The following is a 25,266-nucleotide window of genomic DNA, read 5'->3' on the forward strand; positions in this document are numbered from 1 at the left end:
AGAGCTTGCATTACAGTCATTCTGTTTTCTTTACTTAACCAAAGCATCGTACAAGGAATTCTGAGAGATTTTCTTCAAAAAAAAAATTTTTTTTAAATAATGATCTTTCATTAATATGTACCTGCATGTTAAGGAGGAATTTCACATCTGCACAAAACTCTCATATACAAAATACCACTTTCAGGCAGCTACGGGTCTGACAGCCCAGGTTAGGGATCACCCAGGCCTTTCAGTGTCCTTCCACCACCATCCACCACCCTCACCCATATCTCCTCCCTTTAATCACCTCATGCCACATCTGTATAGTCACACTTTTGTGAAAAGCAAAGCCAAGGAGTACAGGGAAAGCTCAGACAAAGCCCAGCGTATTTTGTCTTCTGGGGAAATCATTGGCGAGACAGTTTGAGATGATTGGCAAAAATCAAACTGGGGATTATTGTCAGCAATGAGCAGTCCAGGGTCAGCCAAGGTATTTTAATGTCATGATTCACTCCTGCCTCACCCTGCAGGTATTCACCTGTTTCATTGCCACTGAAAAGTTGTGGTTTTCAACGTTCTGAAGACTACAGAGAGCACGCTGTTGAAAATGGTACTTACGTCATGAAGAGGGTACGCAGCCTCATAAATATTGTTTGCAATCAGAGAGTTAATACCTACGGAAGAAAGGGAGATGAAAATAGTAACTCTGGGGCAGGCATTTCTCAACTTAACCCTTGTTTTTTGATAACTATTAAACTCTCACATGCCCCCCAGCTGAGAATCAGTGCATCCTCCTCTATATCAGCCAGGCTAGAACTTTCTGTCAAGCTCTGGTTCTTAGTATAAGAACAATATTTTTTCATTCCCTAAATACAAAATGATGTTTTCATATCAAATATGCTGTCTCAAAGTTCACATTCCTCCTATCTTCAAAGATTCCAGTCATTCCAGTCCAATAACCTTCCACCACCGTCAGGTGCGAATCTCTGTGCTACATGACCACATAGGAATGAATGGCTGTATGGATCATTTTAATCATGATCTATAAAAGTATGTGTGAGAGCATTCGACTGCACTTTGAGCTCCTTCCTGCTGTTTCACAAGGCAGTGTTGGCTGTCACTGATCTGCCGTCTGGACCATAATATCCCTGAGGTGGGCAGAAAGCAATAGGGCAGTGGTTCTCAAAATGTGGTCTGGGGAACCCTGGGAGTCCTCATAAGGCTTTCGGGGGCCCCTGGAGGCAAAACTATTTTTCTAATAGCACTAAGACATTATTTTCTTTCTCACTCTTCTCTCACAAGTGCATAGTGGGGTGTTGTAGCATGTGCTGCCATCATCCCCTATGGCTAATGGCATGTGTTTGTGTATTCTTGTACTTTCACAATTTCTCAGCCTTAACTTCTCATGCAGTAAACATTGGTCGACATAGCCATGCAAACACCCTTTGGGTGTTCCCAATAATTTTTAAAAGTGTGAAGTTACCCTGAGACCAAAAAGTTTGAAAACTATACAAGAGATTTATGTTTTAATTCCAACAGTGTCTCACACCACTTGCACGTAGCAGACCCTACTAAACAAATGTGAAATGAACAAATGGCTCTGTCCCTCCAACTCCATTATACTCACAACAGAGAACCTTCTGCACAGCATAAAGTCATCGTTATTTACTTGTTTCATTCTTGGTCTTTTTCAGAGACTATAAAGTGGTCTGTGTGTTCTGTCTGAGTCGGGATGGTCTGTCCTGGGTCGCTGGCTTCCAGACGGGAGGGATTATGTCTCACCAACTCGTAGTACCAAGGATCCCGCCATACGAGGATCCACATTTAATCATGGAGGGGGAGGAGAGGGGGAGTTTCTGGTACACAATGATTTCCCTTGTCTCGCACTTACTTTCTGCCCTGAACCATTCTTTCCAAAGAGACTGTAGACTGTAGTGAGATGAGGAGATAATTGGTTTTGGAGGGAAAGATGTATGATGTCCAAATGCTAAGAAATCTGCATTTGCATGGCTCTGAATAAACGCCGAGGTTGGATAACAAATCTAGACAACATTTACTCATTAAAATTCATGGCTTTCCACCTCCCGCTCCTACCCAATGCCCCACCCACATGCTTAGAGACCGCAGAGGATCTCAGACAATCCTCTCCCCTCCATCAGCCTCCTCTTCCTCAAACCTCGCCCCCATTTGCCACAGTTCCAGGACATTGGATGGCACAAAGACTATTCTCTGGGCCCCACGTGGGAGCGGAGGCCCACGGGAGGCTGCCAGGGGCGCCCGGTAGAAGTGGCCACTCTTCCAATGAGTTGAGAGCTGAGTGTTTTGGTACTGCCGCATCACCAAAGGGCCAGTCCTTTCCTGATTTTAAGTTTCCTCCTTGGCATGCACATAAAACATGAGAAATAACTTTGCGGGGTGAGAGAAGCAGAGGGTGGGGAGAGGGAGTGCAGATGGGGGAAGGGTGCCCTGGAGGTTTGCTGAACTGCAGATTTGTCTGACTCACAAGACTACAATTTCACTCCGAGCATCATTAATCAGTTCAAGAGCCATAACCACAGCAACATGAAGCCACCCTACCATAATCAAAGGGAGGAGTCCCAAGCCGGGAGGGGAGTTTCTGGGAGTTTGTAGTTAAAAAATACAAAGTGCTGTAGGCCTGGATAGAGGCTGAAGCATCACAGGCAGGTAAGGCCCCAGCTAGACCACACCCCAGAACCTACCCAACCCAATCCCTACAGTCACACCCCATGGTTGCCGTGGCAGCTGTATATACCCTGAAGACAGTCCCAAAACTCCAAGGAAAAGTCCAGCAGGTGTTTCACCTACTTAGCTCTTCTGCTAATTCTCAGCTTGACTTTGCATGGTAGCCGAGTGTCTGGAAGCATTAAGCCATTAGACCAATAACCTGAACTCCTGGTCCCAGCTGCCAGATCCTCAGAAATGTCTCAAATTATTGGGACACTAAAGCTATGCGCCCTAATCCCCATCTCAAATAAAGCTTCCTGTGCACGGTGCAGCTGGAAGTGGGCAGCTTGCTTCACTTCCAGGACAAGGTTTGCTCATTGTTTTGTGTTCCCCAGAGGCCTGACCTGGGTCAGAGAGCACTCCTCTCACCTGTGTGTCTCACAGCACTTAGCTCATGGCTGGAAACACAGAAGAGATGGCAGCCCTAACAGTCACCGGCCCTGTGGCTGCAGTTATCTCAGTACTCGTCTTGTTCATCGCCTTCCTCACTGCTTCGTTGAGCATTCTGTGCTCATGAAGAAACTTTTAAACTCCAGCTGATTGTTCTGTCTCCTAAGACAGAAAGTCAAGATAAAAGGTCCTTTGCTTTGGAGCAGACTCAAGTTATAAAACCAGGGTTGTCCTAACTCAGATAACCACAGCCCCCAAAATGCTGCAACTGGAAGTTTCTCTGCTCCCTCTAGCTGTGTACTCCCTACTTTTCAGGTGGTATCCTATGGGTGATCCCCATCAGTGGCTACTAGGGGAAAGGAGAAGAAAGTACATTTGAGGAGGAGGAATGGGGCGGGAGAGGCATGTTGAAATTTAAGCATTCATCCACAACTTTACCCAACAACAGGGATTCCCCTTTGGCCTCCTGGTTCACCCACAGACTTCAGAAACCAAGATTCTACCCCCAAACAAGCATGGAAATCAGTTTAAAACAAGAAGAAAATAATCAAACGTTTTTTAAAAAGAGTCCCTGCTTTGAAAATTGAAATTCTGATTTTTTTCTTTCTTTTCAGCAAAAATGGGCTAATTGGTTCCATCATGCGCCATCCATCTGGCCATAATGGCAAAGTTTTCTTCTTCAAGATTGCATCTATATTCTTTCCTCTCAGCTCTAGACCCAGGGAGAGACAGAGACCCCCAACCTTTTGTCCTATTACTTTCAGGATGGGGGACAGTGAGAAGGAGAAAGCGCGGAGGACATTTTCCCTTCCCTGTCTTCCTTAAGAGGAACAATGTCTCAGCTCAAAGTATAGCCCCTGAGGAGCCCCTCACTGATCCTCAAAGTCGACGTGCCCATGTCCCCTTCAAATCACCAGGTACTTCATGCCTAGTGTTTAGAACTAAAAACTTCCAAAGGAAAAGGCTCATGTTTCCTCCCTGTCCAGCATGGACCACATATCTGTGCAGCATGACACAACCAGGCCTAGCACCACAGTCCCACATCCACAGGGGCAGGGCCAAGAAACATGACTGGGGCGGGCTTAGGACTCGGCACCGGTACCTGAAAACACACATTCGTCATACAAAGCTGAGACCTAGCATTGAGCTTCATAGACATATCTGATTTCCTGGACACAAAGGAACAACCAAAGCGCAGAAGTTTAGGGTCTACCTCCCAAAGAGAGTCTCATTAAATCTACAAGTGCTGCTCGGTGACAGGGACTGCAGTGCTATTCCCTCCAGGCCAAACTCAAAGGAAACTTCTATCCACTGGGACAGGTACTTAGAGGAATGGGTGCCATAATCCTGAAAACCCATTTGGTTTTGATTCTCCCAAGAACAGGGCCCAGTCTGCCTGGCATTGTGCTTTCATCCCTGCACTCCAGCCGGACATAAATCTAAACCAGAGCTCCCAGACGGTGCATTTAACAGAGACTATATTTACCCCTCACCAAATTGTCTTGACGTGTGCTTAATTACTTAAATACCTTTAATCCCAAGCCTTTTCTTCTAAGAAAATGTAAACCAGTTCAGCTGGATGAATGATAAACCAGATGTTTACAACACACAACATGGTCTGGCTTTGGTCAAAATAATTAAGACATTGTCTCCTGAGTGGGGAGGGGAGGTGCCCAAAGCATACATTTGTTTAAAGGCTCTGACACCAAAATGTCCATGAAAATATAGTTCCATCAACCTGTAATTTTCTGTCCATGAAAAAGCAACAGTAACTTTCATATGAAGGAGCAAGAAAGGTGTTTACCCTCCTCTGATACGGTCAGTGAGGCTTCAGTTTCTTTCCATGGCAAACTGCACTAGAAAGTTATTCAATAGTAAAGTCAACTCTCAGGGCTCTGATAACTGACCTTAGGAAAGATGACATTGATTAAGGAGGCATCATGATCACTCACCCACTTCCACCAACATGCAGTACCCAAACTCACAAATATTTTCAGTCTCTGAATGTGGTGGGCATTAATCCATAATCTCCCACTTCCAGGGGTAAATAAGAGGGAAAGGTTGAGTTGTTCCTCTTGAGGTTATGAAAGAATTCTAAAAAGTTTGATCATTAGTCCACCCACACTTTTTTAAGGTCAGCTCCTCCTGCTTTGTCCTTTTATACTAATTTCAAATGTCACCCCCCATAAGAGAAAAAGAGAAGGGAAGAAAAGGGGAAGAAAGGGGAAGGAAGGGGAAGGGGAGGGGAGGCCAGGGAAGGGCAGGGAAAATGGTGCAGGGTAGGGCAGGGGAGTAGAGGGGAGGCAGGGCAGAGCAGGAGAGGGAAGGGAAGGGGAGGGAAGAAAAAGGAAGGAAAGGGAAGGGAAGGGGGAAGGGGGAAGTGGAAGGGGAAGAGAGGAGAAAGGAGGGAAGGAGAAAGGAGGGAAAGAGAAGGGAGGGAAGGAGAAGGGAGGGAAGGAGAAGGGAGGGAAGGAGAAGGGAGGGAAGGAGAAGGGAGGGAAGGACAGGGCAGGGGAAAGAAAGAAGGAGAGAAAGGAAGGAAGGGAGGAAGGGAGGAAGGAAAAAAGGAAGGGAGAAAGGAAGGAAGGAATGAAGGAAGGGAGAGAAAGAAGGAAGAAAGGAAAGAGAAAGGAAAGAGAAAGGAAGGAAGGAAGGAAGGAAGGAAGGAAGGAAGGAAGGAAGGAAGGAAGGAAGGAAGGAAGGAAGGAAGGAAAGAAAGAAAGAAAGAAAGAAAGAAAAAGAAAGAAAGAAAGAAGAAAGAAAAGAAAAGAAGGAAGGAAGGAGAAGAAAGGAAAAAAGGAAAGAAGGAAGGAAGGAAGGAAAAGAGGGAGGGAGGGAGGGAAAGAGGAAGGGAGGGAAGACAGGCAAGAGAAAGAAGGAAGGAAGGAAGGAAAGAAAGAAAGAGACAGAAAGGAGAAGAAAGGAAGGAAGAAAGAAGGAAGGAAAGAAAGAGAATGAAGGAAAGAAGGAGAAGGAAGGAAGGGCAAGCAAACAAGCAAGAAGAAAGAAAGAAGAAAGGAAGGAAGAAGGAAGGAAGGAGAATGAAGGAAAGAAGGAGAAGGAAAGAAGGAGAAGGAAGGAAGGAAGGGCAAGCAAACAAGGAAGGAAGGAAGGAAGGAAGAAAGAAGAGGAAGGAAGGAAGGGCAAGCAAAGAGAGAGAGAGAGAGAGCGCGAAAGAAAGAAAAAGAAAGAAAAGAAAAGAAAAGAAAAGAAGGAAGGAAGGAAGGAAGGAAGGAAGGAAGGAAGGAAGGAAGGAAGGAAGGAAGGAAGGAAGGAAAAGGAAGGGAGGAAAGGAAAAGAAGTTCCAGAGACCTAGCTGGTGGCTAGGGCATTAAAAGCGACTGAATGCCAAATGTTCATACAATACTAGAAAAATCAAAATTAGGCCCTTCACAGATAGGCTTGGTTATCTTTGGGTGGTCAGAATCCCAGTGGTCAAATCCCCAGGAGGCAGGAGGCAGAGTGCTTTGCAATACACTTCATATTCCCAAGTGTAAGTAGGTCACGAAGCCTACGACAACGGTGCACCCTATCTTTATTTTTATATTTTTCTTTGGTTCACTCTAGAGTTCCTAAAAATTACCTGGGTAGATTATTAAAAACGTAGATCTCGGGACCTTGCCCCACAGATTCTGATTCAGCAAATGTGGCATGGGACCTGGACAGCCAGGGTTTTAGCAAGCACGCCGGGTGATTCTGAGGCCAATTGCATGTAACCATACCTGAGCACCATCGCCCATAATCACATGCAAAGAATTGCTACAGGAGTACACACTTCTTCCAACCATCCTCACCAGCTGCTCTGGATGCTCCTTGTTCTCATCTTCCCTTTCACTATAACTGTCTGCTCTCAACCTCTCTGAGGCCTGCAGGCATCATGCAACCCCGAGTACTGGCCATACCCCTGGTACCTGCTCTCTGTGAACCTTCAGAAAAGCCAGTCCCCTCCCTGGACCTCGTTGGTTCATATGTACAGATCGTGTGGTTCCTTTGAATCACAGTCTGGGAAATGTTCGAGCCAGAAAGAAGCTTAGAGAGCACCGAGAGGCTCCATTCGTTTTATGAGGGAAGAAACAGGCCCAGACAGGGAACATGGCTTGACCGAAGTTTTACAACTTGTTCATCCCAGAGCTGCAACTGGCATCCACTTCTCCAGCCTTGCCAGGCGTGTGCCTATCTTCCACCTTCCCCTTCCAGATATACTCTCTACTGTCCTCTATCTGACATGAACAGGCTGTGCTCTCTGGCTTCGTACTGCTATCAGCAGTATTGAGACCCCTGGCCTTCTGCCTGAATAGTCACCTGCTCGAGGCCACCTCCTCTACCCGATTCCACATTGCAGTGGCCTCTCTCTCTCTTCATGGGTCTAGGGATGGTAAGAGCTCTGCTATTGTTAATTCCAGGTTACAGTGCTGTCCCTGGCATTCCCCAACTCCCTGTCTATCCCTTTGTAAATGGTTTATCTGTACATACGCCCACCTTGAATTACCCTAATGGGGGTGTGCTATTTGTTCCTATTGGGACCCAAACTGATTCTCTGGAATTGCCACCACTATGTCTTCTGCATTATTTGCTTTCCTTGCAAGTATCTGTCTTCTCACAGCCATGTGGCTTGCTCCCTGTTTTCCTCAAATATTACATCAGGAAGACCTTCTCCGACTACTCTATTTAAAATGCCTTCCCACTCTCACTTCATTTTCATCTCCTTTATTTGCTTTATTCTTTCTCCTGACCCTTATCCCTACACAACATCCTATCCGTTGTATTTACTTCTTGGTTTATTTTCTGTCTTCCATAACTAGAAAGTAAGCCCCTTAAGGGCAGGAATTTGTGTCTGTTGGATTCACTACTCCATTCCCCAGGTCCAGAACATGAATGTCACATAGTAAGTGCTCAGTAAATATGTGTTGAATGAGTGAATGGATGTCACATTAGGAAGGGCTGAGCTTCCACCTCTTCCGGGAAACTTTTTCCAATAACTTTATCCATTTACTAATTAAATGAGTTAAAAAGCAATGACAAAGAGCCAAGAAACCTGAGTTCTAAATCCAACTCCAAAGTTCTAACTGTGGGTGTGCCAGTTAATCTCTCTGTTGTAAAGTTAATTAACATCTGCTGAAGCTACTTTGCTGGCAGTTTAAAGGATCAAATGATATAATGAGTGTTAAAGTGTTTCGAAAAACATACAACTGCAAGCATGCAAGGAGTTCTTATTACTTCAGTGACAGTAACACCTCATTTATCAGAGGCCTCTTATCTGGTTATCTCAGCTCTCACAACAGAAAATCCAGAAACAAGAAAAAAATAAATGAGCAGCTAAAATAGATTTCACAAAACCTACTTTCTAATGTGATGTCCCTTTTCCACAGTAGAATCGTTCAGACCCTCCTGCCATGCATTTTACACTCTCTTTACCCAAAACTCTAATGAGCTTGTTTTTTGTCTCCCACACTGAAAAGCAAACCTGAGACAGCAAAACTCAGGGAGGGAGGTTACCAGAGTCAAGAATTCAAGAAATCAGAGCGATGTGGTGCAAACAATCCTAATAATGCTTTGATAATCCTTGAGAGTACATGAAAATCATTATGTTCTTAATGATGATCTTGAATAATCCAGAAAAATTTTCATATGCCTTTATGTGGGGAATATATGTAGGCATGTTCTACATAAGCAAGCAGGAAATTGTGTGATAGATTTTAGAAAGATTTCTGTATAGAAAGATATTGCTGTAGACAGCAAGAGCTATACCCCTGACCATATTCCCCTTTCACTTTGGTTCAAGGTTAAATTTGCAGTTCAACTGTAGAAACTAGAGGACATTATGGTTTGAATATGTGTTCTATTTTCTTCCTCCTAGTTTTGACATTCTATTTTAATTTATTTTCTCTGGTTCTTATTTTTCAATTTATTTTTATACTATGTTGTCTTACTGTTTTTCTTGTAAGCCACCCCAGAAATTTTGTGGAACAAGGCAGGAATATAAATATATCAATACATACTACTTGTATATAGGTTAAAGCTTTGCAAAAGTAGGCATTCAGTACAAATGTATTGTCTCAAAGAAAAAAGAAACATTACTAGATAAACGGGAGAATTTCTAAGTTGTTACTATCTTTAGTATCTTTTCTATTTTCTAATATTTAAATTGGGTACAATGGGAAAGGGAATAAAGCTTTGTAAGTTGGTTGCAAAAGAAATGACCATACAAAAGATAATCCCGAGAGTGAAGGATCAATGAAAACACCTACGATTCCAACTCCAGTCCTGTTCTTTTTCTTTCTTTATTTTTTTTTTTAATGAGGACACAATCTTCTGGAGAAATATAAGCTGATTCTAGTCACTCATGCTTCTCCTCCACCCCTTATAAGCCAGAAAGAAAGGCAATAAAATCTAAATTTATCCTGTGGCTCAGGCCTCCATATTATCTTGGGACCTCATGGAGTTATCACATTCCTCATTTTTTTTTTTGTTTATCTTCTAAATAAGATTGGTAAGTTGGCCAAAGAGCTTAGAGGGCACTTGGTCTTCATAGGCAGAAGTCAACCCACTGGAAATCTGGCCTTTGGTGTTCTCCTCTGCTGAGAAGCGGAGTTCAGTCACATGCCCCTTGTTACAAAGCTAGTAAGTCCTCAAGGGCTACTGTGAAGTTAACAGACTCTAAAGACTCAGCCTAACTCCACTCCTAGTCTGTAGCATCCCAAAGGTAGTGGAAATAGGATTAGGGCAAGGGTACCCAAGTTCTAGACTCAATTCTGACTCAAGATGCCACCTTGGGCAAGTCACGTATCCTCTTTGTGTCCATCTGTAATTGGAGATGATCACTCCTGACATACCTAATTTTCCTGGGAGCAATGATTTACGTTACTACTTAGACATACAGAGACATACACATGGGCATTAATTGCCTCCTCCCCTATGTTCCAACTGCACTCTGTACGTATCTCTATTATAGCACCTACCACACTGCCTCATCACAATCTGTTTCCGCATCTGTCTGCATGGCTAAACTAAGAGCCCCTCAAGGGTAGAAATTACGCTAAATTCAGCTTGGCATCCCTCCATTTCTCTAACATCATTTGACACACAGCAGGTGCTCATTAAATGTTTTTTGAATGTCAAAAAGGAAAGACAAAATTATAAATACAACTCAAAAACAACAACAAAATCCTGACATTTGACTTTGAGACATCACCAAAAAACCCTCAGATTCCCACACACACAATACAAAACATCCGTGTTAAAGCCGAGGGCCTCTAGTCTCCAGTGGCCCTCCAACAACCTGGGGATCGTCCCCCAAAATAAACTTTTGTTTTTAGGACTTTCCAGTTTACAAAACAAACTAACAGCCACTTATTTCATCTTTACAAAAACTCTGCAAGATAGAGATTATAATCCCCATTTTACATAAAAGTAAGCTGAGATGCAGAGAGGTTATTTGTCCATGAACACACAGAGTCAGAAACTGACCAGAAACTGCTGTGGGACTAGCAGGCTGGGCATTTTTAAATTAATCCACTCAATCAAATCAACTGAGTAGAATGTGCAAGACAGGCAGTGAGGTGCATTGGGGCATAAAAGATGACTCAGAAACATCTCAAGGACTCACTGCCTTAGGAGTCTAAGCCATGGGTGTAGAAAACAAGCAAGCAAGAGATTCAGTTTGATAAGAGCTCCAAGGAAAGGGCTTTAAGGAAGAATCTGGAGGACAGTGATGTTTGATCTGGGGATAGGCATCATTGAGATTGGGGAAAAACACAGGCAGGACATTCAGGAAAAGGAAACGGCATGAGCAAAGATAGAGAAAATAGTGGTCACATTAACAGGAAGAGGAGTAGGAGAGAGAGGAGAGAAGTGGACATGCTGATTTTGAGGTTCTGGTGAACATCTAAGTGGAGGTATCCATCCAGCGGTTGGAAATGCAGGGCTGCAATTGGTGAGAGAAACAGGAGCAACAACAGATGGTTGCAAGTCATCTATATAGAGAAAATAGACAGTGCAAAAGCCAAAGGAACTTGGAAGCTGACAACATCTAAAATGTGGAATAAGGAAGAGAAATCAAGGAAAACGTGACCCATGAGGGAGAAACAGAAGGACAGCAGTTGAGTAGGTCAACAGCACCTTCCAACAACTAGCAGAAGATGGAGGTGCAGTAAAGAAGGCTTGGAAGGATGCAGGAAGTTGTGGAAGATGAAGACTGAGAAGAAAAAAACATGAACTATGGGAGATGTGATGGTTAATACTGAGTGTCAACTTGATTGGATTGCAGGATGTGAAGTGTTAATCCTGGGTGTGTCTGTGAGGGTGTTGCCAAAGGAGATTAACATTTGAGTCAGTGGACTGGGAAAGGCAGACCCACCATTAACCTGGGTGGGCACCATCTAATCAGCTGCCAGTGCGGCTACAATATAAAGCAGACAGAAAAACATGAAAAGGCTATACTGGCCTGCATCTTTCTCCTGCGCTGGACCCTTCCTGCCCTCAAACATCAGACTCCAAGTTCTTCAGTTTTGGGACTCAGACTGGCTTTCTTTGCTCCTCAGCTCATGGGAGCTTGTGATCAAGTTAGTTAATACTATATATATACCCTATTAGTTCTGTCCCTCTAGAGAACACTAATACACATTTTCTACCAGGAGTGGTTCTAGAGGAACAGAATATTAAGGATGGAGTTCTTTCATTGGTTTTTGGGTTTCCAGAGTTGGCTGCTTAGCATGATTAGACCCCAAAATGCTAAGGACTCTACTTCTAATAGTATGGAGAACACTGATAGTCCTTGGCATGAGCTGTTTAGAGAGTTATGCAAAATAAATGCATTTGACACTCCTGATTCACTGCTCATGAGAGGCAAGGAGTTTAGGGACTCTATACATAATACCTTTGACCATATGCAAGGAACCAAGGAACATAATGAAGCTGGTTAGTTGCTCCTAAGTTCAGTGGACCAAGTGATGAAAGAAAATGATGAACTCGGGGATTCTAAAGCCCAACTTCAGAAGCAGATTCTGAGCATCAAATCTGCTAAGATTGCCCTGAGTGACAGTTTTATCTCCTGTAGAGAAAGAGCTGAAATTGTGGAAAAATAGACACAAGCTCTTATCATGCAAGTGGCTGACCTGCAATGAAAGGTGCATTCACAGCCTCGCTGGGTGTCTACTGTTAAAGCGAGGGCATTGACTGCAAAAGAATGAGAGGCAACAGTGATGGCCTTCACTGAGGCAGTTGCCAGGCAAGAAAATGTTGATTCTCCTCAAGAGCCACCCCCAACACCCCTGTTTGCTTCTAGACCTATAAACAGACTAAAGCCCCAGTGGGCCCTTAGAGGTGAGGTTGACAGTATGACCCATGAGAAGGTGCACTACACTCAAAAATAACTGCTTGAGTTTTCTAATTTATATAAACAGAAATCCGGATAACAACAGGCATGGGAATAGATATTAAGGATATGGGATAATGGTGGAAGGAACACAGAGTGGGATCATGCTGAATTTATTCATTAAGTAGGGACTCTGCATTTAATGTTGCAGCCCAGGGAGTTAAAAGGGATTCTAATAGTTTATTTGCTTGGTTAGCTGAAATATGGATTAAAACATGGCCCACTGTGGCAAGCTGAAAATGCCTGATCTCCCTCAGTTTCATGTAGAGGAAGAGATCCAAAGGGTTAGGGAGATTGGGATGATGGAGTGGATTAGTTACTTCAGACCTACTCATCGCAGCTGGGAAGTCCAGAAGATATACCCTTGACCAATGCCTTGTAAAATATATTTGTGAGGGCAGCACCTGCATCTCTGAAGGGCCCTGTAATTGCTCTTCTCTGTATGTCAGATCTAACAGTGGGAACCACAGTCACTCAACTACAAAATTTAAATACAATGGGAATAATTGGATCCGGAGGTGACAGGGGCCAAATGGCAGCACTCAACCATCAAAGGCAAAGTGGGCGTAGCTACCATAGTGGACAGCAGAGACAAGGCAGCAATCAGAATAGTCTGACTCATGTAGAGCTCTGGCATTGGCTTATTAATCACAGTGATCCTACAACTGAAATTTATAGGAAGCCTAGTGCATTCCTACTTAATTTATATAAGCAGAAAACTTCTAGGTCAAATGGACAAAAGACTAATTTGAATTATAAAAACAGAGAATCATGGCCCATCAATCAACTTCTGGAATTACAGACCCAGAACCCCTTGACTGAAGGGGAGGTTGGGTCCCCTTGAGGAAGGACCCCACTATACTACTGAAAATTTATGCTGTTAATCTTTCTCTTATCCTTCCCCAAAGAGACCTCCAGCCTTTTATCAGAGTAACTGTGCATTGGGGTAACTGTGCACTGGGGAAAGGGATATGATCAGATATTTCAGGGACTACTGGTCATTGGCTCTGAGCTGACGTTGATTCCAGGGGACCCAAAATGTCATTGTGATCCTCAAGTTAAAGTAAGGACTTATGGAGGTCAGATAATTAATGGAGTTTTAGGTCAGGTCCGACTTACTGTGGGTCCAGTGGGTCCCCAGACTAATCCTGTGGTCATTTCCCCAGGGCCAGAATGCATAATTAGCACAGAAATACTTAGCAGCTGGCAGAACCCCCATATTGGCTCCCTGACTGGTAGGGTGAGGGCTACTATGGTGGGAAAGGCCAAAAGGGAGCCATTAGAGCTGCCTCTACCTAGAAAAATAGTAAATCAAAAACAATATTGCATCCATGGAGGGTCTGCAGAGATTAGTGCCACCATCAAGGACTTGAAAGACACAGGGGTGGTGATTCCCACCACATCCCTCTTCAACTCTCCCATTTGGCCTGTGCAGAAGACAGATGGATCTTGGAGAATGACAGTGGATTACTATAAGCTTAACCAAGTGGTGACTTCAATTGCAGCTTCTGTACCAGATGTGGTTTCATTGCTTGAGTAAATTAACACATCTTCTGGTACCTGGTATGTAGCCATTGACTTGGCAAATGCCTTTTCCTCCATTCCTGTCCATAAGGCCCACCAGAAGCAATTTGCCTTCAGCTGGCAAGGCCATTAATACACTTTTACTGTCCTACCTCAGGGGTATATAAACTCTCCGGCTTTGTGTCATAATCTTATGTGGAGAGACCTTGATCACTTTTTGCTTCCACAAGATATCACACTGGTCCATTACATTGATGACATTAAGCTGACTGGATCCAGTGAGCAAGAAGCAGCAAACACACCGGACTTATTGGTGAGACATTTGCATGCCAGGGGACGGGAAATAAACCTGACTAAAAATCAGGGAACTTCTACCTCAGTAAAATTTCTAGGAGTCCAGTGGTGTGGGGGCTGCCAAGATATTCCTTCTAAGGTGAAGGACTGGCTGCTGCATTTAGCCCCTTTTACAACCAAGAAAGAGGCACAACATGTAGTGGGACTATTTGGATTTTGGAGGCAGCACATTCATTTGGATGTGTTACTCCAGCCCATTTATCAAGTGACATGAAAGGCTGCCAGTTTTGAGTGGGGTCCAGAATAGGAGAAGGCTCTGCAATAGGTCCAGGCTGCTGTGCAAGCTGCTCTGTCACTTAGGCCACAGGACCCAGCAGATCCAATGGTGCTTGAGGTGTCAGTCACAGATAGGGATGCTGTTTGGAGCCTTTGGCAGGTGAATCACAGCACAGGCCTCTAGGATATTGGAGCAAGGCCCTGCCACCTTCTGCAGATAACTGCTCTCCTTTTGAGAGACAGCTCTTGGCCTGTTACACGGCTTTGATGGAAACTGAACACTTGACTATGGGTCATAAAGTAACCATGGCACCTGAACTGCCTGTCATGAACTGGGTGCTTTCTGCCCCATCTAACCACAAAGTGGGTCATGCACAGCAGCAGTCCATCATCAAATGGAAGTGGTATATACGTGATTGGGCTCAAGCAGGTCCTGATTGCACAAGTAAGTTACATGAGGAAGTGGCTCAAATGCTCATGGTCTCCACTCCTGCCACCCTGTCTTCTCTTCCCCAGTCTACACCAATGGCCTCATGGAGAGCTCCCCATGATCAGTTGACAGAAGAAGACAAGACTCGGGCCTGATTCACAGATGGTTCTGCACAATATGCAGGCACCACCCAAAAGTGGACAGCTGCAGCACTACAGCCCCTTTCCAGGACATCCCTGAAGGACAGCAGTGAAGGGAAATCTTCCCAGTGGGCACTTCGAGTAGTGCATCTGGTTGTGCACGTTGCATGCAAGGAGAAATGGCCAGATGTGCAACTATATACTGATTCATGGGCTGCAGCCAATGGTTTGGCTGGATGGTCAGGGACTTGGAAGAAGCAGGATTGGAAAATTGGTGACAAAGAAATTTGGGGAAGAGGTATGTGGGTGGGCCTCTCTGAATGGTCAAAAACTGTGAAGATATTTGTATCCCATGTGAGTGTTCACCAGCGGGTAACCTCAGCAGTGGAGTGGATAGGATGACCTATTCTGTGGACACCACTCAGCCTCTTTCCCCAGCCACCCCATCATTGCTCAACGGGCCCATGAACCAAGTGGCCATGGTGGCAGGGATGGAGGTTACACATGGGCTTAGCAACATGGACTTCCACTCACCAAGGCTGACCTGGCTACACTGCTGAGTTCCCAATTTGCCAGCAGCAGAGACCAACACTGAGCCCTAAATATGGCACCATTCCTGGGGGTGATCAACCAGCTACATGATGGCAGGTTGATTATTTTGGACCTCTTCCATCATGGAAAGGGCAGAGGTTTGTCCTCACTGGAACAGACACTTGCTCAGGATATGGGTTTTCCTATCCTGCATGCAATGCTTCTGCCAAGACTACTGTATTAGTCCATTTACACACTGCTGATAAAGACATACCTGAGACTGGGAAGAAAAAGAGGTTTAATTAGACTTACAGTTCCACGTGGTTGGGGAGGCCTCAGAATCATGGAGGGTGGCACTTCTTACATGGCAGTGGCAAGAGAGAAAGAGGAAGAAACAAAAGCAGAAGCCCCTGATAAACCCATCAGATCTGATGAGACTTATTCACTATCACGAGAATAGCATGCGGAAGAACAGCCCCCATGATTCAATTACCCACCCTGGGTAACTCCCACAACACATGGGAATTCTGGGAGATACAATTCAAGTTGAGATTTGCGGGGGGACACAGCCAAACCATATCATTCCACCCCTGGCCCCTCCAAATCTCATGTCCTCACATTTCAAAATCAATCATGCCTTCCCAACAGTCCTCCAAAGTCTTAACTCATTTCAGCATTAGCCCAAAAGTCCACAGTCCAAAGTCTCATCTGAGACAAGGCAAGTCCCTTCCGCCTACGAGCCTGTAAAAATCAAAAGCACGCTAGTTGCTTCCAAGATACAATGGGGTATAGGTATTAGGTAAATACAGCCATTCCACATGGGAGAAATTGGCCAAAACAAAGGGGTTGCAGGGCCCATGCAAATCCGAAATCAAGCAGGGCAGTAAAATTTTAAAGCTCCAAAATGATCTCCTTTGACTCTGGGTCACACTGATGCAAGAGGTTGGTTCCCATGGTCTTAGGCAGCTGCAGCACTGTGGCTTCACAGGGTGCAGCCACCTTCCTGGCTGCTTTCATGGACTGGCACTGAGTGTCTGCAGCTTTTCCAGGCACACGGTGCAAGCTGTCAGTGGATCTACTATTCTGGGTTCTGGAGGAGGGTGGCCCTCTTCTCATAGCTCCACTAGGCAGTGCCCCAGGAGGAACTCTGTGTGGGAGCTTCAACCCCATATTTCCCCTCCACACTGCCCTAGCAGAGGTCCTCCATGAAGGCCCCACCCCTGCAGCAAACTTTTGCCTGCACATCCAGGCATTTCCATACATCTTCTGAAATCTAGGCAGAGGTTTCCAAACCTCAATTCTTGACTTCTGTGCGCCCGCAGGCTCAACACCACATGGAAGCTGCCAAGGCTTGGGGCTTCCACCCTCTGAAGCCACAGCCTGAGCTGTATATTGGCCCCTTTCAACCACAGCTGGAGTGGCTGGAACACAGGGCACCAAGTCCCTAGGCTTCACACAGCACAGGGACCCTGGGCCCAGCCCATGAAACCACTTTTTCCTCCTGAGCCTCTGGGTCTGTGATGGGAGAGGCTGCCATGAAAGTCCCTGACATGGCCTGGAGATATTTTCCCCATGGTCTTGGGGATTAACATTAGGCTCCTTGCTACTTATGCAAATTTCTGTAGCCAGTTTGAATTTGTCCCCAGAAAAATGGGTTTTTCTTTTCTATCATATAGTCAGGCTGCAAATTTTCCAAACTTTTATGTTCTGCTTCCCTTATAAAACTGAATGCTTTTAACAGCACCCAAGTCACCTCTTGAATGCTTTGCTGCTTAGAAATTTCTTCTGCCAGATACCCTAAATCATCTTTGTCAAGTTCAAAGTTCTACAAATATCTAGGGCAGGGGCAAAATGCCACCAGTCTCTTTGCTAAAACATAACAAGAGTCACCTTCACATCAGTTCCCAACAAGTTCCTCACCTCCATCTGAGACCACCGCAGCCTGGACCTTATTGTCCATATTGTTATCAGCATTTTGAGCAAAGCCATTCAACAGGTCTCTAGGAAGTTCCAAACTTTCCCACATTTTCCTGTCTTCTTCTGAACCCTCCAAACTGTTCCAACCCTCTGCCTATTACCCAGTTCCAATGTTGCATCCACATTTTTCAGTTATCTTTTCAGCAACGCCCCACTCTATTGGTACCAATTTACTATAATAAGCATTACACGGGGAGCTCCCCACGAGGCCATTGGTGTAGACTGGGGAAGTAATGCTGCTGATAAAGACATACCCGAGACTGGGAAGAAAAAGGACTTACAGTTCCACATGGCTGGGAGGCCTCAGAATCATGGTGGGAGGTGAAAGGCACTTCTTACATGGTGACAGCAAGAGAGAATGAGGTAGAAGCAAAAGTGGAAACCCCTGATAAACCCATCAGATCTCATGAGACTTATTCACTATCACAAGAACAGCATAGGAAACAACAGCCTCAATGATTGAATTACCTCCCCCTGGGTACCTCCCACAACACGTGGGAATTCTGGGAGATACAATTCAAGTTGAGATTTGGCAGGGGGACACAGTCAAACCATATCAACTACCATCCATGGACTCACAGAATGTCTTATCCACCATCATGGTATTCCACACAGCACTGCCTCTGACCAAGGCACTCACTTTACAGCTAAAGAAGTGTGGCAGTGGACTCATGCTCATGGAATTCACTGGTCTTACCACGTTCCCCATCATCCTGAAGCAGCTGGATTGACAGAACGGTGGAATGGCCTTTTGAAGTCACAATTACAACACTAACTAGGTGACAACACTTTGCTGGACTGGGGCAAAGTTCCCCAGAAGGCCATGTATGCTCTGAATCAGCATCCAATAAACGGTACTGTTTCTCCCATAGCCAGGATTCACAGGTCCAGGAATCAAGGCACTGAAGTGGAAGTGGCACCACTCACCATTACCATGACCTGCTGAGGTGCTTGCTGAAGACAAAGGGAATACAGAATGTTTAGTAGAAGAAGGTACTCATCAATACCAGCTATGACCACATGACCAGCTGCAGAAACGAGGACTGTAATTGTCATGAGTATTTCCTCCTTCTTTTGCTAACAACATGTTTGTGCATGTATACACTTGCACTAAGAAATAACTTCATTTTATTTCCTTTTTCCTTTATCAAGTGACATAAGGTTTATTGACCTCATATCAGCATTTGGGTAGTGTTAATTTTATGTAATAGTATTTGGATTGGGGATTGGTGCATTTCCGGTTGTATGAAGGATAGTTGTATTATGTTAGGTGTAATTATGACCTTATTACTGTCTTTATTTGAAGATTATGTATGATCTCAGGAGATGCGTATGGGTTCAAGTTGACAGTGGGTGGACTTGTGATGGTTAATACTGAGTGTCAACTTGATTGGATTGAAAGATGCAAAGTACTGATCCTGGGTGTGATTAACATTTGAGTCAGGGGGCTAATGCTTAATATACAAATTTTATATATATATAATATATATATGTTTTTATATATGTAATATATTTTATATATATTTTTATATATATATAATTTATCTGTTTTTTAGGCTAATTCCCTCACCCACTTACTCAGCCTTGCCTCATCAGCACCGTGTTCCGGACAAATAACATAATATGGAAGGTCTGAGTTTAAAAAGTGCATTGTTATTTGGAATCTTGTAGCAAGATGAATATATCAAAGCAAATGTAAGCAAACATAATTGCCCTGTTGAGAGGTTAAGCACTATTCTAAAAAGACTATCATGGCATAACACCCATTCAGATTCCTTCTCCAGCACTGTGCCCCGGGTACCCAGGCACTCTCTCAAGCCCCACAACACGCTCTCAAATATTAGCTTGCTAACATCGTCATTATCGTTGTCACTCCTGAGCCTGATCACCTCCGCTATTCAGCAGACAGGACTCCAAATGACTTGGAACGCTTTTCAACCTAAAGCTGCCTCAAAAGCCAGATTTGCCATCCCAAAGCGCATCCTGAAGGCGGCTCTCCCAAAGCTGTCAGAAGCCACTTGGAGATGGCAGCACCTTGGGAACAAGGGTTCAACAGGCAAGAATGACTCCTGTGCAAAAGTGTTTGTGTGTGACGTTTTGGCACATTTCTCCAAAAAGCAGTCTCAGGGGGTTATGGGCACAGCTCACATTGTACCTGGGCCGTCACGGATGTCTTCCACACAATCCATCAGGATCTGGACTGCCTGCCTTATACTGCCTGCCTTATACTGCCTGCCTTATACTTGGTCCCAAATGCTTCCAAGACAATTACCCTAATATTTAAGAAACAAACCACAGGGCAAACAGATTCAGCCAGATACGGTGAGAAGAATGCTGACGCTCACTCAGACTTAGCCATCACGTGCTGTGTGGGCTTAGGCCAGTTATGCACCCTCTCTGGCGGTTCATCTCTTCTTACATAATACGAGGAGGTTGGACTAAAAGACCTCTAAGATGCTTTTCTTGGGTTATTAAAAACTATTCGAAATGTTGAAAAACACAGGAGCCGCAGAATTATCCGGATACAGTGGCAGGTGTGGGCGGTACGGGGCAAAGAGAAAGAGAAAGCCGGGAGACCTGGGATGAAGGCCTGGGAGAAGCTACAACAGCCTGGGAGCAGCCCACTGAGAAATGGGACCCCCACTGCTCCTGGGGCCAAGGCAGGCTTCTCTGCCTAAGCTAAGCAGCCTCTCCGTGGGGTGCATTTGTTTGCTTTGTTCTTTGCTGCCCACCAAGGGAGCTGTTGAAAGCACAGGGCGGGAGCCGCCTCGGCGCCCGTCAGCACCCTGCCCGCGGGCTGGGGTCCTTACCCATCGTGTTGTTGGCTCGGGAGCAGGCTGTGCGCTTCAGGATCTCGTGGACCTAAAAGGGGACGACAGCAGAGCTGTGAGCACCTCGTTCCCCCTGCCCTCCACCGTGCGTCACCCTCACCACTGCCTTGCAGGGGCGGGAGACGCCCGGGCCCGTTTGCAGCGAGGGCTAAGCCAAGCACGTACCTGGCTCAGGGCCCGCACGTCAACCCCACTCAGACTTGAGGACTTTGAGGAAACAAGGGATGTAACCCCCCTGCACACGCATCCCCCGCCCCTTCGCCCCACCCTGAGAAAAACAAATGAATAAAAGGCTAGAAATGGACTGCAGTCACAGGAGGTAAGGAAAACAGAGGAGCCCACCCCGGACCACATAGCCTCGGGAGGGCTGGGAGGAAGCCCTGGCTCTGTGGGGTAGGGGACAGTGTCTGCCGCCCACGTCGGGGAACCTCAGGAAAGGCGGGGTTCCGTCTGGTGGGTCCCAGGGAGGTGCAGGCCCCCTCCCCCAGCCTGGAGCCCGGCTGACGGGGAGAACCAGTGGGGTAGCAGAGAGCTCCGGAGGTAGGTACAGAGGGTCCTGAGCAAACGTCAGGAGGGTCAGCTTGTGTCTGTAATGGGGCCATCTAGCGGAGCTGCTCGGGAGGCCAGTCAGGCCGTGCACACTCTGAAACAGCAAAGGAGCTACCTCTATGTTGGTCACTGATGTCTTTATTTCATGGTTTTTTCCTGGGTCCTCATCCTGCCTCCCTGATCAGAGCATATCATACACTTCCTTGAAGATTCATGTCTTAGAGCACCGTCCTAGGCACACAGCAGCTGCTGCCTCAGTGGCTTTGCCTGCCTGAAGCCCTACGTGCCCAAAACAGCCTACAGAATCCCCTGGCCTATGGGGCCTGCAGGGGACTCTGTTTCTTACATGGGAGGAAAGGGGTACTTCCCACAAAAGAATCAGGGAGGGATAAGCCTATGTCAGTCTATGAAGAGATGCCCAGCAATGAAGTCTGCCTTGCAACAAAAACCTGAGGTGCTCAGACACCCACAAAGAAGCAGGCATAGGGGAGACATCCACAGATGAGGGTGAGGTCCTCCAGCCAAAGTCCAGGGCAGAATAGATCTCAGGACAAAACTCAAGGCTCTTTTCCCCTGTTCTCAGTGTGGAGTAGACTGAGGAAAGGAAGATACTTCCAGAAGGAGAGATGAATGCTAGAAGATGTGTTATTCCATCATTATTTACATTCGCATATTCCAGCCACAGTCTAAAGGGAGTGGTAAGTAAATAACTATGGGGTCCAAGAGTGTTTAATTCTGCTCCTAATACAGTGCAGTAATTCAACATCAATAATAATTAGTAACAGCATTTATATGGCATTGTATTATTTTACGAGCACTTTGCAATTATCGAGTAATCTCCACAACACCTTATAACTCCCCCACAATCGTGGGACCCAAGCCACAGTGAGATTTCATTGGCTAGTAATAGCATCAACCAAGAAAATGGGACATTAATGCCTTTTTCCATTGGAAGAAAAAAGAAATCATATGCCCATTTTAACTCTGCCTAAGACACTAGGCTAAGGGAGCTGAGATTTCCTTGCCCATCCCGCAAGTAAGAGTTAATGCCATGTTTGCAGTGTGCCTGGGAAATATCCTGGCCTCCTCTAATCACCTGTCCCTTCTTATTCCTATATTTTCTTACCACCCTTCTAGGTACCTAACCCTCATTCCTCCTGTGGAAACTTCAGTTCTTTGGTAAGGATCAACGGAAACGCACTTCATACTTCCCATGCGGGCACGTGTAAGTTTCTGGCATTCCTTGGGCCCCTCTTTCTCTCTTTTGCCCATAGGCTACGTGACCTCTAGGGTGATAGAGAATAAACCCATCGGTGAAGGAAGATGTTCTACAGCTCATGCAGGGGCCACAGAAACACAGGCCATATGCAGATTTTTATTAGGATCAATCATCCTACAAAATTCAAACACTTGACATAAAGGCAAAAGGACTATGGAAGAAGAGCTATGGTCATGAGCGTTGGCTTTCTAGTGAATGGGCTGGTGATATTATTCTTGGGCAAATGGGTTAACTAGCATTCCATGTTATATAAATTCACATGACTCTGTCATGGGGGTTGAAAGAAGGGAAAATGCATAAACAAACACAGTGGTCCAACCATCAGAAGGACTAGTTCCAGTCCTTGTTCTGACACTAACGATCTATATAATTTTTTTTCAATGCGTTGCTTCTCAGAGCCTCAGTTTCCTCTATGTAAATCAAGGGGTTCACCTGACTAACCCCTGCAGCAACTATGACCTTCCCTGGTTATTTTTCCTAAGAACTTTAATGGAGAACCCATAAAGAGAAGACGACGCTCCCCTTAAACCACAAGTGAGGGCAGTTATTTGCTGTTTCTTCTGGGGAATGGGGAAGCTCTTGCATACTTTTCTCAGTTGCTAGGCAACTCCAAGCAAATAACTGTGTGAGGTGGCAGGGAGGGTAAGAGAATGCCCTACCAACTAGGGACTCAGCTCTTTCCCCATCCTCTTTCCTAACACAGTACATCCATTTACTTACAATGCGGCTGCGGGTGGCATTATCAAAGAAGGTGTCCTTTTCCTGGATGTTGTACCTGGAGACACCAAGAGAGCAGATGGCAAATTCACTTCATGACCCTTGCCCCAAGACCACTGCCACCCCAGGCCCACAGCAAATCTTTAGAAAGCAACATAGCAAGACTTATGAGGTGCACACACACACACACACACACACACACACACAATGTTTATGCCCTTCTTGACTGAGTAATTCTAAAAACTCATCCTAGGAATTTATCTTAGGGAAGAAATTCAACACACGGAAAGAAAAATAACAAAAATAAAAAATGCCTATTGAAAAGGTACTTATAATAAAGATTATAGCAATAAGATGCAATGCCAAAATCTATAAGATAAGGTATCATGCAGTCATTGAAATTTATAATTATGAAAACTTTGTGTATAGAAAAAGATTACACCATGTTAGAAAAACATATGATGATAAGGTTCCAAATGGAAAGTACGTAAAAAAGATACTGGAGCATGAACAAAGGCAGTAAAAAATACAAAACAAAAAGAGTATCATTTCAGGGTGTTGGATTATCACTCTGATTCTTCAAAATTTCATTTAATGTCACTGTCATCTCATCCGTTAGAAAAATCTTAATCATGCAAGGGCTGTGTCTGTTTTTAACTTCATACACTGAGCTTTCACTCAGGAAATAGCACATGGGGTGTGTCTGTAATGCTGAGGAAGCTGTGCTAGAGGATGCAGTGATGAAGGAAGGAAATATGCTCCCAGCACCCCAGGAGCTCCAATCACTGAAATGTACATTTCTCTAAGTAACTGACACAGAGTAGAACATGGGAACATGCAGACCATTGCTATGAAAGTTCAGAGGGTGAAGCGCAAGCTTCTGGTTGGGAAGAGCAGAATATCCTTCAAAAGGAAGGTGTTGATGAACTGGTCTTGAAGGACAACAGAAGTAAAACGAACGGAGGTGCCTAGGAGGTTACCATTCAGATGCCAGCACCAGCATAAATGAAGGCCCAGGGAAGGGGACGCAGGGAAGCACCACAGGACACAGAAAGAGCAGGAAGCCACCAGTCACCATGCAAGGCCCAGCTCAGCCACTTTGGGCGGTGTGACCCTGGACAGACTTAGACTTCAGTGTCTATAATAGAAGATAGTTAGATCTGGCCGGCCACCTCACAAGGGGGCATGAGTACTGAATGAGAGGGTAAATATATGCAAATGAAACAGCATATGCATGTGTGTAGGATAATAGCGAACACAGCAACGATGGCTAGGAGATGGTCTCTCATGGACAATAGAAACACTGCTCCACAACTTCCACCTCCTAAAATGAGAAGGTCCTTCTTTCTGTCCTCTCTGCCCTTCCATGCCCTGGCCTTTCCCTCTCTTGCTCCATTTTCTCGTCACCCTTCATAGTTGTTTATTTTCTCATTAGCTCCTAGAGCAAAGTTGATACTTGACGGCTGCATCCCCCACTTCCCAGCTGTGGCTCCCCCTTCCAAATGTTTCCCAAGTGACTATCTCTGTGAAGAGCTTTTATTCACTCTTCCTAGGCAGGGTGCAGGGACAGGGGAAGACCCCTGAGAGTCAATGAATGTACAAGTAGGCAGTTGGAATCCAGAAACCCAGAGGCTTCATCCACCTTCTCTCCGGTTTATCATATCCTGTTGAAACCCTATTAGACTGGCAACTGGGAAGAAGGTTTTCCTGCAGAAGATACATAGGTGTCCGACCACTTTCTCACAGAGTTCCAAAGTTTATTGTTGGCTGCTCCCTGGTTTGCCCTCCACCCTGCAAAATGGTCAAATGGCGGATTTCCTGCTGGACAAGCACCCTCAGCTGTTTGGGATAATCTCACATGGGGAGAGGGTTCACAAAGCAGGCACAGGGACAATGTCACCGTGAGGAGAACATGCTTCCTACCCTCTCTCTCAGGCATTGGGGCACCCACTTTGGGAGCCCCAGGGCTGAGTCATGGAACAGCGTTCAATTTTCCTTCCCATCCCTTCCCACATCCCTGCTGCAGCAGCTTCAATACTCACAGGTACATCTTCTCCCTGGAGAATGGGTAGGACAGGTTTTTCATCTTGTTGTTGCTGTGTTCTGGAACTCGGGGCTGCAGGGGCGAGCTCAGCTTCTGCAGAGCTGCGCTGAACTTCTTTGCAATGCTGCCTCCTGCTTTGATCTCGTACATCTATGAAAGGAAGAGCCACAGGTCTGAAAAGGGGGCC

At 45.3% G+C, this 25,266-nt stretch overlaps 1 protein-coding gene across 1 annotated transcript in view; it reads right to left on the reverse strand.

Annotated features, from left to right (window-relative positions):
* The window catches only part of ANO2 (anoctamin 2), a 361,822-nt gene that overhangs the window by 243,089 nt on the left and 93,467 nt on the right, over window positions 1-25,266 (reverse strand). Inside the window, exons 5-8 of the mRNA XM_037988687.2 lie at window positions 25,078-25,229; window positions 23,039-23,093; window positions 20,470-20,521; window positions 598-653 (exon numbers count right to left, since the gene is read on the reverse strand). Coding sequence (XP_037844615.2) covers window positions 598-653; window positions 20,470-20,521; window positions 23,039-23,093; window positions 25,078-25,229 — 315 coding nt within the window. The remainder of the gene's footprint in view (window positions 1-597; window positions 654-20,469; window positions 20,522-23,038; window positions 23,094-25,077; window positions 25,230-25,266) is intronic.

The sequence above is a fragment of the Chlorocebus sabaeus genome, chromosome 11 (genome assembly GCF_047675955.1).
Source record: "Chlorocebus sabaeus isolate Y175 chromosome 11, mChlSab1.0.hap1, whole genome shotgun sequence".
Classification (NCBI taxonomy): Eukaryota; Metazoa; Chordata; class Mammalia; order Primates; family Cercopithecidae; genus Chlorocebus; species Chlorocebus sabaeus.